Below are 14,708 nucleotides of genomic sequence, written 5' to 3'. Positions count from 1 at the left end.
TAAGCCATAGGATAATTCGAATAACCGCTGTTATCGTGCATTATATGGTTGTTTATTTTATAGATTGTAGCACAACACAATACTGAACTTGAGTTTGTAGTGCATTCCTGAGATCTCCGCATGATCTCTTCTTATAGCGTGGAGCATACGCTGAAATGAATACATCGATCTTTAAAAATCCATTATATATTTCGGAAGTAGCGCGGAGATCAAGATGCACAACATTATGCGAAAATATTTTGTGCTTTATCACCGTGAACATTCCGTTTCTCAAGCTAAGCGTCAGAATAATTCACGTTTTCGGAAGGAAGTGTGAGCCCGTGTTCCAGGTTACTGTACACTAACCTCGCGCCCACACGCATACGCAAGTTTAGACAATAATTATCATCATTGCAAATATATACGCCGCACTCTGTACACTCGATGCCCTTGAACGAACCCTCCGCAATGTTTGACGTTGTACGACCAAACGAGGGGCGTTTTTTGTTGTTCTTTTTTGTTCACAAGTATTCATAAAAGTTTGCACCTTTTTCCTGACGGTATTTTGCTATGTTGTGTTAATAATTATTATTCTTTGTTATTGCCATACGCATCGGCGGGCGAGCGCGCTCGTGGCCAAGTGGTTACCGCGCTTGACTTTCGTGCGGAGGCCCAGGGTTCGATTCCGTTACACGTCTTTTGTTTATTTCAGTTTAATGTTCTGGTAAATTTAAGAACTATGTCGCTTGTTCGATGTCCGAATGTTGTAGTCGCCGAACCTTCTAGGCCGACTGTTCCAGAAGCCAACGCGTGTGCATGAAGGGCTCCCGCGTGGCGATCCGCAGTCAGTCTCGCCCCAGCGTTCGATCCAACTGTTTCGCCGACATCAACGCCTGCAACTCTAAAGCCTCTTTCTTTTTTGTTTTGGGCACAAGTTCGCACAATTAAATGTTCAGTTCCTTCAGTTATTCGCCGCCTCAAAATTTGTTATTCGTGGCAATATTTACTATCAGATAACCCAATAGTACAGTGCTTCATACTATTTATACATTATGCTTGTTGGGCCTATAATTAAGTTCACTGAATTCAAGAGTATTTTTCTAGTGACTTACTTTTTTGGCGGCTTCCTTCTTCGTGGTGTAATCCATCCAGTTATTTTGCTGCAGAAGAGCGCTGAAGGCCTCTTTCAGGTCTTTCACCATCGACACCATCTGAGTCCGCACCATAAAAAAAGGAACCCATCGTGTGTAGACCCAGCAGAAACATGCGCATTTTTAAGGTGCTTTTTTATGTTACGTCAATTCAGTTCCTCTTTATACTTAGCGGGGAATCGGATTTGATGTAAATGTCGCGCAAAGTCAACATTCCCGCTAACGTTAGCAAAGAAATTGAATTTACCTTCGGTTGCAAGACGTGAATTTTCCCGATAAATTTAGCGGGCAAACTGAATTGGCGTACGGCCACGCAACATTCATTTTCCGACTAGGTGTACAGGTCACGTGACGTTAGATCTCGTGACATTAATTTCTCCGCTGAATGTAGCAGATAATGCACGGACGGCAAACGACCGACGGGCGGAAAATATTTTTTGATTGAGGTGTTGCGGTAAAAGTAATTTATGCTTTGTTAAAATTTCCCTAATGAGAAAATAAGGAGCAGTGTTATGCTCTGCGCCCCGGGGCTAGAACATTACAGGAGAAGAAAATAAACCAAACGAACAAATTCGCTGCTTCAGGCAAATTTCCCACCATGTCCGGTCGTGTCCTTGTGTGTCTGGTCCAGAGATGCACCACCAAGTGTTCCGACACGAGAGGTTCTGAATGTTAAGGGGTCTCCAAACCAAAACGGGAAAGCAGGAAGAGTGCGCTTGTTCCTGTTCTTCATCGTTTTCATCGCCATCTTCCTTCCTTGTCGCAGTGTTATAGTTCATCATGTTTAATGCTTCCACCTCGATTTGGATATGATTTTTTTTTTTCGGAACAAGACAGAGACATCGGGGAGAAAGGGTTCGCGTACTTCGAGCAAGTCGTCAGAAAGATGTCACTCATGACCGACCAATCAGAATGTCTCTGTCCACCCACTCCTTCGCATATGTCTCCTCTCTTGGCCTCTTTTTCTTTGATCGGTTCGAAGTTCCTGTATACTGATGGGCGCCTCCTTTGCCTGCATTCCTCCTGCGAATGCACCACTCGTCGAGATGGCATCCTCTGTGATTACAGCCGAAGCATTTACCTCGTCTCAACTTCTCTTGTCCTGGTGATTGGTTGCGCCCTGTGGTTTCGTCAAGCACGCATTGCAAGGATCCACCCGGGTGCCCCCTCTTTAAAAAAAAAACGGGACGTAGCGGAACATGTCGAAAAAACTCTCCGCTAAAAGTGCACGCTCCCCGCTTTCCGTTCTTGGTTTCGAGACCCCTTTACTGTACCACAGATTTAAAGGTCTACCGAAAAGAAAGGAGCACAGAGCTATTTTCCCCAGACTTAAAGATTATAAAACAATTGGTCGTGTCTGTTTCGTCAGGTAGACAAAGCATAAATCATGCAATTACGGTAAACATGCTGAAAAGGGTCATCAATTAAACCAGTAAACAAAACTTATGAGACGAGAAAACTTGGATGCATTGTTTCAGAACCTAATTATCAAAACATAACTTCAAACAATAAAACGTATGAGACAAGAAAGCTTTGATGCCGAGTTTCGAAATTTAATTTGTGTCTTTCCGGGGGTAAATATTTTTGTATTCTGGCGTTCCAGAACTTTCTGGCGTTTAGCATTTATTTGACTGTGACGTTATGTTCTTTCGTAGCGTAAGCAACAATGTAAGAGGTATCTACGGCCCTAGAGAGCGTAGGTCTGGAATATGAGTTACAGAAGGTCCAACTCACGTCTTCCTTGGCCTGGGGGCTGAACTCGTTATCGATGTAGAGGCGGCCCACGGGGTGGTCCATGACGGCGCTGAGGATGCCGATGCAGCGCTGCCACACGGGCAGAGACTTCCTCACACCCTGCACGACGCGCCCGAACTCGAACTCCAGGTCACGCATGCGCCCCGAGGCCAGGGGCCCGAAACCTTGAACGAGTCGCCAGCCCACGTAGTTGTACAACGTCGACCTGAGGTAGAGCCCGAGGCGCATTGAGAAGGAAGGGCGTTTTCGAGCCGTCACTAACACATCCCTGCTCGTGCATCATCCGATTCTTGGAGCATAAGTATTGAAGATTGCATAAAATTAAGCATAGATTATTGAGCTCACTAGTGGCGCAGCGCTAATACAAACTGCAAGGTGCCCCTAAAAATTTAGTGTTGTCTTTTAAGAGTTTCATTTGCAAAAAAAAAATATATCAACTAATCATGCATTCCCGAATGCTAATTCTTTGTTTTGTATCGCTAGAAGTCCGAAGGAGATGCCAAGGCTTGAGCACAAACCGTTATTTTATTAAAATGTTATATGAATTTTTAAAAAAATTGAGTGGGAAAATTGGGCCCATTTTTGCCAGTTTTCGGTAACTCTCGCCAAATGTCTTCTTGTCTTCGAGAGCTCTGTCGGCCACCATTTTCCCACTGAAAGTTGTAAAAAATCACTTACAACTTTTGAATTCTACCACTAAACCTTCCGGGGACAATTTGAGGGCGGGATTTTCGGACCTTAGTCCGCGTTTATACCTTATTCTCCGGTCTTGCCAACCCTGACTCGTCTATACGAGTCATAACAAGTGACCCGTCTGACTGTTGGAGTTTGTGTTGAATCGAAGATTATATAAAATTTAATTATAGCCAATCACAACTGTAAAAAAAATAGAATTTTTTTTTTTTTTTGTAATTTGGTATTTGACGTTAAGAATAAGCACTTCAAGTTCACACAAAAGAGAACAACAATCAGGTTCTGCAAGGCCTGGTCTCAACACAAAACTAAGTTACTCATGAAGCTCAAATTTATATTTATCTTCAATGAGAGTATGTATTTGCAACTTCCTTGCTTCAAGACACTAGTCACCCGAGCATTCTAGGGATCTATGACTCCTCTGCCCCTCCCCTCATCCCCCGTCCGTCTACTGAACGTGTTACGGCAATCCGATGTACATCACGTCAAGGTGTACCCACGAAAAGAGGCTTATGTTGGCTTAAAATATTTTTTCTGAACAAAAGAAGGCATAAACGAAACCTCAATAGTGTAAGGATCCTGTTTTAGGCCAGCTTATTGTTCTTTGTTTTGTTAACTAACAAAAATAACAGAGAATAATGTGCGCAGCTTTATACGAGGTGTTCGAGACGGCCTGCGAATACATAGGAGCGGACACAGAACTCCCCGCTCTAAGAGGTGCAGTCTGGGATCACCACGAGCTGTTCTGCGATTTTACGGAAAGGTCCATTCATTTCACTCTACCACAAGCTTGAATTATCGAGAGAACAAATACCGTACATAAATTTTCTTGATGCCGAAAGCTCACTTTCAAGCGAGATGAAAAATATTCGCATACACACAAAGCTGCTTATACTTTTCGTGAAGTGGTTACTATGTAAAATTGCAAGACTAAACTTTATTGCCGTAAAAATAAAAAAAACAAACAAACAACAACAATAACATCATCGGTGTCATTTTTAATGACAAGTGTCCACGCAGACAACCGTGCCGCCTCCAGAGTCGTGTTTGGATCTGCCATCAAGAGATGGCGCAACATGCCGCAATTAAAAGAAACATATTAGTGAGCGGCGGGCTGGGGGTCGGGGGGGGGGGGGGGGGGGGGAATGTTACATTCAGCACAATCAAAGGGACAGGTAAATTTGCCCGAAAGTGAATTATTAACAAACATGTTAATGCCGGAATTGAAAGAAATAAAGGAAAAGGCAAATCTGCAAACTGACCGTGAATGTTGCGCATGCCTCGTCCGTTCCAACTGACCTATGGAGCCATCTGTTTATTCCAGCTCCCAACATAAATCGGTGTGACCCAGCCGTTCGCGTGCGTCGGCGTCCGTCGTCAAAATACTCAAGAATCTTTTTTTTTTTTTTTCTTCACAGGGTTGGGGCCTCTTTCCTAAATATCACGAGGCAAAACGCTCCACCAAAGAACACATTCGATGAAATTTTGAGCGCACTACCTGCAGATGTGCATTCACTAGGCTCATTGTACAGTCAGCCTTGGGATTCAACCAACCCTACACGTGCAAGGAAAGCGAATAACGAGGGGCAACACAACCGCAATAACGTCAAATAAAAGTGCCCTTATTTAGACATTACACAATATTTCTCTAAGAACATTAAGGGTACCTTTTTGAATTTCGTTTACTCTCTCAGTACTAACAAGGTATCAATTGTAATAGTGGTAAAGCTAGTAATAGCATTTTACCCATAAAGTCTGACGACTTTTTATGTATATCGAACTCTATAGCAGCACCTCGGAGTTTGTAGTGCCGCCATTGCAATTTGATACATTCGGTGGCAGGGCCATGGTTTCCAGCTTTAAGAAAAACTCAGAATTTAATTAGAAATACTTAGATTAGCCAATAACTAAAACAAAATTTTGTATTCAGCTATATACAAATTCATTATAATAATGACAGAATGTTTAGAATATTTTGTGAATTCCTAAGGTAGGATTTTTTTTTTATTTTCATTCAACGAGTAAACTGCTTTCTTCTACCTCATATGTAAAATTCACGCGCGCTCGGCACCTCCAATTTTATTGAGAAAGGCACCTATAACATTACACACGAGAACACTTATCGTTTGGGAATTGCTAATCCGCTTACACAACGCGATGTAGAACAGATGACACATTACAACGTGGGTTAAGCAAGCAGAGGCGTGAGATGGTACTACATTTTTCAAACTACAATATTAAAAAAAAAAGTTCTGTCATAATTTTAAATTTATTAACCACGAGCATATTTGTGGAGAATATCCTGATATCGGGAAAAGGGGAGTGGGGATTGTTGAACAAACAACCGATTACGGAGGCTCCCCAATAATTTTGGAATCCTAGCAGCGGCTGAAAGCTGAAACTTTTACTCGCCTTCTGACAGACTTCAGGAACTGAAGAACAGATGAGTAGAATTGGGGTTCTCTGAGCACGATCTCTTCGTCTTCGGTCAGCGTCATGTTGATAACATCGAAGATATTGTTGAATAACCGCAACCAGTCCAGCTGAAAATTGGACGTCCGTTATCAGATATTGTTATACGATTTATGTTTTACATCTAAGGTGCGGGGTACGACTGGCCTATTTTATTAGAAATTAAAAATCGTCACGTCGGTGAAAATATAGAACACGTCATACATTTTCGCTGTGCCGGCGCGTCTATTCGTACAGCCAGCAAAAGAAACAAACAGAACACGCTAAGTTATTTGTCTTAATAGTCTAACGCAACCTAAAGGACAGTCTGTACCAGTCGCTCGGACTCTGTACGTTTTCCTGTAAAATATAATAGCAAATACTAGCGGTATCGCACCAAGAGGGTGGAGTCTAATTGCATACTCGACGCCTTTTGCTCCATCTTCCAAGAAATTTGTCTCACGAATACTTTTTTTTCCCACGCCCAACATTAAAAGTTGATTTTTCTAAATATATATTTTGACCTGTCTGTACGCTGGGAGCAAGTACGGTTTTTCCCACACAGGAAATTTTCGCTGAGTGAACTAGGAGGAGCAGAACTCTAGAGCAGGGCGCCTCTTGCAGATGACAGTGCACATCGATATGTGGCGATGATTCCGTAACGCAATTCACTAAAAACGACTGATAGACACGCAAAACATTAAGTGAGGAAAGATTCGCCACAAACGAAAGGCGGTTAAATTCTTATCCCTAGAAAAAAGCGTTCGTTGACGAAAGCTTCGAAGCTATAACCCTAATTACTAAAGTCCTAACGAACAGTACGTAAGTGAGCTGCCGTATACTGAACATTTTGAAGCAACCTGGGACTGAGGAATACGAAAGTTGACACCAAATGAAGAGAACGAGTACGTGTCATATAGACTTTCTCAATTCGACGTCTACCGGTCCTCCTTTTCTAGGCTAGAAATAGTCCACTGAAATAAATACGTTTCAGAAGACCATTACAGACCCTCAAAATTTGTTTGAGTTCCACTTTGTTATAACCAGAGACAGTAAAAAATCCAGGTCTCAAATGCAAGTAGAAATTGAAAGGGCAAAACTCTTGCCCGAAAACGTCAATGCTAAAATTAAAACGCGTACATCGCTTGTGCGAACACCTTTTAACAAATTATTTTTTCTAAGGAATGCTGCAATGTCCTGAGACGTGATGAATGCGCAAAACAACGTTTTTTTAGCTGTCTACACATCCCCCTTAGTTATTGGAAAGTGTATTACTGTAGCTGACTACGACACACATATACAGAGAGTCTACGTCATCTGGTAATCAAAACGTACAGATACCAAGGAGTCTAGACTCACTGTCGCTCCACAGTACACAAATAATATTTAGATCATGAGAGGCATTTCATGTAGAGCTTCTTCATGCAGAAATGCACTCCCTCACAAACGTCTCAGCATAACTTCATGCGAAAATGTCAAACGTTCGGTATGAGCGGCGTTAAACCTGCTGTAAAAACATAGTTATTCGCCGCAGAAAAAATGCAATCCTTCGAAGTGACCTAACTTCAATTTTAACGAAGCCTTAGTGCTCGCCTAATTTTATTGGCCTTTATACGCCTCCGAGTAGTCAGTTAATGAACTGGATAGTGTTTTGCGACACAATTAGTTCAAATGTGTTCATTTAATAACAGTCCGTGGCTCTAGGAATGGACAATATTTTTTATTCAACGTATTTATCAACCTAATTTTTATTCATTTCTATTTTATTTCGTCCAGTAATACACATTTTTCATACACCCTACAGCAACTCAGACATGTGTGTGCCCACTTAAGAAAATCGTTGAAATATTTAGCTTTATCATTTAAGCGAAAACAGCAAATATTCACTAATTCAAGTGTTTCTATGGCGTCACCAGTTGTAGTTGCTTTTTTTTTTCAATTCAATCATTTTTTTCGTTGTTTCAAGTTATCTTTGCTTTATTCATGTTTTGCCTCATTGTATCGGATTGAATGGAAGACGCGCTTCGGCTATAATCATGTATTGGTTTTCACGGTCATGCTCTTCACTTTGTTGGCAACCGCGTGAAAGTCATGTTCAGGTTGCATCCAGAATGGGTTTTGGTGACCCCCGCCTGCTGGCTGTAAGCGCACCAACTGCGCCCCTCGGAATGCTGGCCAACCTGTGGGCACGTGACTTGATACATGTCACGGATTACGGAAGCGTCCAGAAAAGCGCTTTAAACGTCCCTCTGGAGTACCACCGGGCTGGCCGAATACCCCCAAAAGACAACGCCTCCGCACGACGTCGTCGTCAGTGGAACCCCGGCACGCACCCAAGCGGCAAACACGCTAAAACTCACTCACCTCCGGGTAGTCTAGCATCAGCCTCGCCATCGTCATGCGGTGGTACAATGAGTTCATGTTGCGCCGCTCCTCTGGAGAACGCGTCATCTGCGAGCACCGAGAACGCTGTTAGTCAGTGAGTGCGGCAGTATGTTTTAAACCACACCGTAAACATGTTTGACCGTCCCATTGATACATGCACATGCACAAAACAATATAGTGAGAAAAAAAAAAAAAAAAAACTTTACCCGAAGAGTCGACCCGAGATCTCCGATATTTTGAGCTCGTTGCACAACCGCTTTATAACCAAGGAGATCCTTGTGTCGATTGTAATTTTTTTTTTACATAAAGAACGCCTAAACTCGAATTCGCGTAATCGCCTTTGACTCTTACTGAATTGTCACGGCGGTTTGTGAGTGCTTATGACGAGAGGAAGTGTCACAATGGCGTCAACTTACAGAGAGCTCTGATCAGAGTATAAGAATAGTCGGTGACAGGTTAAGGGTTCACCGGACGGTGCTCCCACCTCTTCTCCCTTTAGCGGAGCGATCGCTATACAGCAGGCGACATTCTTTCCCACATTTGCTCTGCTAAAGTGGAAAGAGGTGAGAATAGGTTTCCTTGAACTTTCAACGTGTCACTGACTACAGAGTGAAGGATATACAGTATGTGTTAAAATATGTCTATGCGCTTTTTATGAGAAATGGTCGCCTATGACATTAACAGAACTAATTCGATACCCTGGTGAGAGAATGATGCGTAAAAATCAGTAATATACGCAGTGTAATCAGTCTGCACCAAAATCCGTTTTGCAGCGGGGAAGCCGTCCCTAGGAGGCGTTACAGGCGCGATTTAAAAAGCCAGCAAGGACTATCGATAACATGACATGAATGGCGTCATGCTACCACACGCGCTCGGATCTGCTGGATCTGATCTCTGATGCTGCTCTGAAAGAAACTTTGGAGTTCTTGTGCCATGTGCTGCCATCTGTGAATGGCAGCATCAGCCAGCCGTTTCTTTCAAAGCGCAGCTCTTAGGCGCCCGTTTCCGTATTGAGCGGCGTCGCCGTCGGCGTAACCGTCCCGCTAAATTTAGCGGTAAATTGAATTGGTGTTAAGGTCACCTGATGTCGATTTTACCGCTAAATCTAGCGGAGAAACTGAATTTGTTCATGTTTGAAGTGGCACGAAGTAATGTGACATCATTTTTTCGCTGAATTTAGCGAAGAAAATTAATTGGTTGGTGTTGAGATCAAGTGACGTCAATTTTCACGCTAAATTTAGCGGGAAACTTAACCCGCTAAATTTAGCGGGGAAATAGTCCCGCTAAATTTAGCGGGCAAATTTTCCCGCTATATCTAGCGGGAAACTTAACCCGCTAAATTTAGCGGGGAAATAGTCCCGCTAAATTTAGCGGGCAAATTTTCCCGCTAAATCTAGCGGAAACATTTTTTTGCAAAATGTAGCGGGGAAATTTTCACTAAACTTAGAGGAAAATTTAACGGGAGGAGGAGAGGAGGAAGAAAGGCGAAAATGGGAGGGAAGGAGAAGGAGAAAGAGGAGGAGGAGCATTTCCTCCCCTCCGTATCCTCAAGAGCTGCGCTCTAGTTTCACATTACATAGATTTGTAAACGTCCTTCATATTTTTTTTCTCTGTATATAAAAATAGAACCTTTTTTCCTTATTTGCGTTTTTTTCTTTTTCCTAGAAACCTACACTATCCAATAGTGAATATGCTAAATGCTTTCCCTAGAGGACACCTTTCTAATTTCCGTGTTTTCAAAATAAGGTCGAAAGAAAAATACTCGAGCTATAGAGCGTGTGACTAGAATGGAAGTGGGGCCACCTTTGCCAGCTGGGACTCGAAGTTTACGATGTCGTCGACCACGGCCTCCCTCTCGCCGGCGCCCATCTGGGGCTGGAAGAGGCGGATGCTGTCGGACGCGTACGTCTTGTACGCTCGCACAATGGGCGCGTTGTTGGCGCTCGTCTGATTCAGCAGCTGGTTGCGACCGATGCCGAAGCCCGGCTGATCCAACTGGAGGCGCCAAGGTAGATCCATTAGCCCCACACACAAATGCGGACATGAAACGGACACAAGCGATTGAAAAAAAGGAATCGCCACAAGAAAGATTACGCGCAAATATCGCAAGCAGATTGGCAGAAGAGAAGCGGCAATTGAATTTTTACAATATGCTGTTAAGGTATATCATGAGTACTACAAGGAAAGAAACACATGGCGTAACTTTGCTTGACAAGTAAAAGAAGAGCGTCGAACTACAACGGGACATTGAGCCTTATAGGCGCGCTTTTTTTGATGAGGAACTACCCAGACGAGCATTTTTTATTAAATTATAATTGACACTGCCGGTACGAATATCCCGATCTCGACTTTGTGATTAGCAGACCAGTCACTAAGCTGTCCGCTTGTCATGCGGTTGATGCCTGTCGTCTTGTCAAACTACAAGCCTGGCATAAACCGGTCATTGATTCCAGGACGCAGTGGCTATTCTCGAAGTGACGCTTATTTTCGTCTATTGATAGAGTTTTACGTACATCCTCTTTCACGCGGACGTTACCATGGTAGAAAAGACAACACAGATTGAGCTCTGGAGCTAATTTGCAGCAATGCGCTGCAAATTAGAGTGAGTTAAGCATGCAGGGTGGGTGCATGGAAGAGAGCGGCTTCATAAGTATGCTCAAACCCCCTAGTGGGTAGTCGCTCCAAGTTTGCCTATTTTGTTTCTCGCTTTTAACATGTCAAAAAATATAGAAATTACAATTGCTATCTTTCATCTGCTGAGTTTGATCATTTCTGACAAATCCTGAGCTTCTCCTTTAAATTTTCAACGGACATTTTTTTTAAAATATTGTCAGATTAACGGGACTCAAAGAGAATGCGTACGCATTTAAAAACTCATAACATATCTGAAACTAAAAGTGGGGAGGGGGAAAATTTTGAGGATCGCGAACCGGTGTCTTACGCTGATGATGAAGTACGTTGCGTTCTTGAGGTCCTGGACAACGCTAGCCGAGATGATGAAACTCAGGCCCGTCTTGCGGAAGACGCGTGCAAAGGTTTCTTCCCAGGGAGGGGCCGAGTCCCACGCGACCGGCATGGGCCACTTGCTGAAACCCATGCTGCTCAGGAACTCTTTTAGGGAGTCGAACTTGAGCTCCTCGCTAATAGCTGTGGATAGAAGGCGGCAAAGTGTTGCAAGCGGACGCCAGAACACAGGGAACAGCTCCGTTCAAACTACTGTTGTAAGGCACTGTGTGAATCTTGTAGAGATTCAGCGAAGAATGGCACTGTATAAGAATTGCTACTACACCTTCGAAACTAGTGATTACCTGAATGTGTTGATCTAAACCTAACCTATCGTAATAGTTAAGTCACAAGTAGCATTTAGCTACGAGGTGATAACTACAGGAATCTATTTTTTCGGTAATTATTGTTCGTTAAAATTGGCAGGAAATTATCGCCATGAATTTGTTTTACCCTTTAAATTGGTATTTATTTTATAAACAGTATGGTTCAAGACTGATCGGCACTTTTCGTCTGGAAGCATGCTATTTCGCGTGTATTAAACTATAGAATAAGAGTAGCGTGGATAGATGTATATTTTGCAAAAACGGTATTTTTGCACAAATCTATAACAAATTCAAAACAAAAATTCATAAATCGTATGGCACGAGCTTGTTGTATTACGGACAACGTACCTCCGCACACGATGTGAAATAAAGTGCCCAATCCGGGCTTTTTCTATGTCTGCGGTCCACGCAAGCTTTCTTATTTCTCGATTTTTCAGAAAGCTTGAAGTGTGGGACCTCAACTTGCATTCACTTTACAGATCGGACCACAGCCCTTGTAGAAACTAGAACGTATGCCAAAGAAGCATAACGGACTTTTTCGACTCATACTGTCTGCGACAGTACATAACCATGATAAGACAAACGGTAGCGATCTTTTCTGTTGAGCACCTACGTCTGGTGGCAACTACGTTCAGTTTTAGAGCTGGACACGGGAAGCGACAGTAGCTTGAGCGCTACATTAGAAAGAGAGGGCCAGCCACGACGATCACATTTTCCAGGGTGGAGTGACTCTGGACAGGCGTTACGTTTGTGCTCCAAAAAGTATTTACAAACACCGCGCACCGTTTCCCCCTGATTGATGACCGTGCAAAATAGTGCACTATATATAGGGGCTGTTTTCTCTTCTTTATTTTTCTAGGCTGCAAAGATTTTATTTGAAAAGGTTGGGAAGGCTATACTGATGTGGTTCGAGCAGCTGGATTATACGGCCAGGGGGGACATAAATCTGGGAAATAATCGTCACGATTAGTTTATTAATTAGATAAAATTGCTTTATGTGTATATCCTTTTTTCTTTAATTCAAAGTCCATGGGAAGAGGGGTTGTGCTCTGGTGCGAAAAAGCGCCCGCAAGGCTATTTCGTCTCTTATCATCCTCCTTTTCACAGCGCTTGCATTCTGCCTGTTTCATGAGTGGTAACTTTAGCGCACTACCTCGCAGCCCATACTCCCTCCAAGTTTTCTGAAATTTTATGATTTAGTGATTTTTGATGATGCCGAGCAATTTCCTAATTAGAACAATATGTTTATTTTCACTCATTAAAAATAAATGAGCGTAATTTACATATTTATCCGACTTAGCGCGACAATTATACCATATAGTGTGTCCCCGTGGTCAATGAACCTACCTGCAGAAACCGCATTAGTGTCGCTAACTTAATTTTTAAAGAAATACATAAAGCGTAAAGTATTTCCTGTCTGCTAAAGTTATCTGAGAGTAATCTTAGATCGCACTTTCAGTGCGGTCTAAGAATACAAGCGGCCAGCCAAAAATACAGCGGATTATTATAATGCAATTAAATGCAAAGGTGCAAGCGAGCTGGACAGTAATCATCGCTGAGACGTCTTTCCAAAGACTGGTTTGACCCGGTACCACTATGTCTCATTCTAAGATGGTGTGGAAAAGGGAAAGCGCAAAAGCTGGATTTAGAATTTTGAAATTTTCGAGCTATTCCAACTTCCTAAAACTAAGGTCGGCAAATCGGCGGGCATTTATTGGCATTTATTGATACACACAGAGGGCGCCGAACAATTTATATAACATTCTTCACGCATCACTTTCCTGTCTCGCGAATATGTAACAGCAGCTTGGGCGTAGCCAGTAAGTAGCTTCGGGGGTGTCTTAAGGTGCGGGTGGTAGCACACACAATAATATATATATATATATATATAAAGCAAAATTTTGGGGGGTGTTCTCATACGGAAACACCCCCCCCCCCTTCCTTTCCTACGCGCCTGAACACCAGCATGGATTCAAGAAGCGTGCTTAGCCACAAAGCGTGAAGTTGGACTAGTCGGTTGAATATGATATCAGTGAAGAAAACAGCGCGAAGTAACGGAAGGCAAGATGAAGTACAGTCGGGGACAAAAGTCCCCAGGACGCGCGAGCTGCGACTGAAACGCATTTCTCTACCATCTGCCGGCGGGTCGCCTGGTTTCGAGATCACACAAAAGCACATGCGCGTCCTACTGTGCCTGCAAACATGTCTGTTTTCCCGCTTTCCTGCGGCGCGGCGCCTAACTCGGAATTGGGCGCGTGGTACCGCCTCGGAAAGAACGCTTGCGGGTGACGAGCGTCTGCTACGCATTCCGGACCTGGAGATACCGCCTGCGGCATTGTGTTGCATTTCGCCATGTCAGCGCACCTTGCTTTATAATCAGTTGAGTTTATCGCTCACTTGAGCTGCCTTGAGTTCTTGCTTTATACGATTGCAAGCTGGGCGACTGGCCGCCGCCATGTCTCTGCTCGAGCAGGCACGCCCGTGCGATTACGAGCTTGCCAAAGCTACGTTCACCCGCGCATTGCACGCGCTTGCACGCATGGGGCACCACTTGTGGCGCCATGCTTGCAACTGTCTATAGGTGCCATGTCAGTAAGCGCTATCTCCGAGGCGGTACCACGCGCCCGATCCCGAGCTAGGCGGCGCGCCGCAGGAGAGCGGGAAAACACACATGTTTGCAGGCACAGTAGGACGCGCATGCGGTTTTCTGTGATCTCGAAACCAGGCGACCCACCGGCAGATGGCAGAGCAATGCGTTTCAGTTACAGCTCGCGCGTCCTGGGGACTTTTGTCCCCGACTGTACATACGCACCGCGCTATTTGACAACCAAAACGCTCACTTCTGCATGATACAGCAAGGAAAAACTATACTCGAAAACGATGGAAACAAAAAATGGGTGCTGGCGACACGCTGATTTTCGAAGAAATGCGTGAACATTTCGCGTAGCGGGTTTATATTGACACG

General features: G+C 43.7%; 1 protein-coding gene across 1 annotated transcript in view; it reads right to left on the bottom strand.

Annotated features, from left to right (window-relative positions):
* The window catches only part of LOC8054055 (neprilysin-1), a 257,784-nt gene that overhangs the window by 67,405 nt on the left and 175,671 nt on the right, over positions 1–14,708 (bottom strand). The window contains exons 7-12 of the mRNA XM_029994983.4: positions 11,356–11,561; positions 10,218–10,409; positions 8,394–8,480; positions 5,991–6,121; positions 2,865–3,090; positions 1,092–1,190 (exon numbers count right to left, since the gene is read on the bottom strand). Of these exons, the coding sequence (XP_029850843.2) occupies positions 1,092–1,190; positions 2,865–3,090; positions 5,991–6,121; positions 8,394–8,480; positions 10,218–10,409; positions 11,356–11,561 (941 nt within the window). The remainder of the gene's footprint in view (positions 1–1,091; positions 1,191–2,864; positions 3,091–5,990; positions 6,122–8,393; positions 8,481–10,217; positions 10,410–11,355; positions 11,562–14,708) is intronic.

The sequence above is a fragment of the Ixodes scapularis genome, unplaced genomic scaffold, assembly GCF_016920785.2.
Source record: "Ixodes scapularis isolate PalLabHiFi unplaced genomic scaffold, ASM1692078v2 PGA_scaffold1__304_contigs__length_218370807, whole genome shotgun sequence".
Classification (NCBI taxonomy): Eukaryota; Metazoa; Arthropoda; class Arachnida; order Ixodida; family Ixodidae; genus Ixodes; species Ixodes scapularis.
This window is presented reverse-complemented; position numbering and strand designations above follow the sequence as displayed.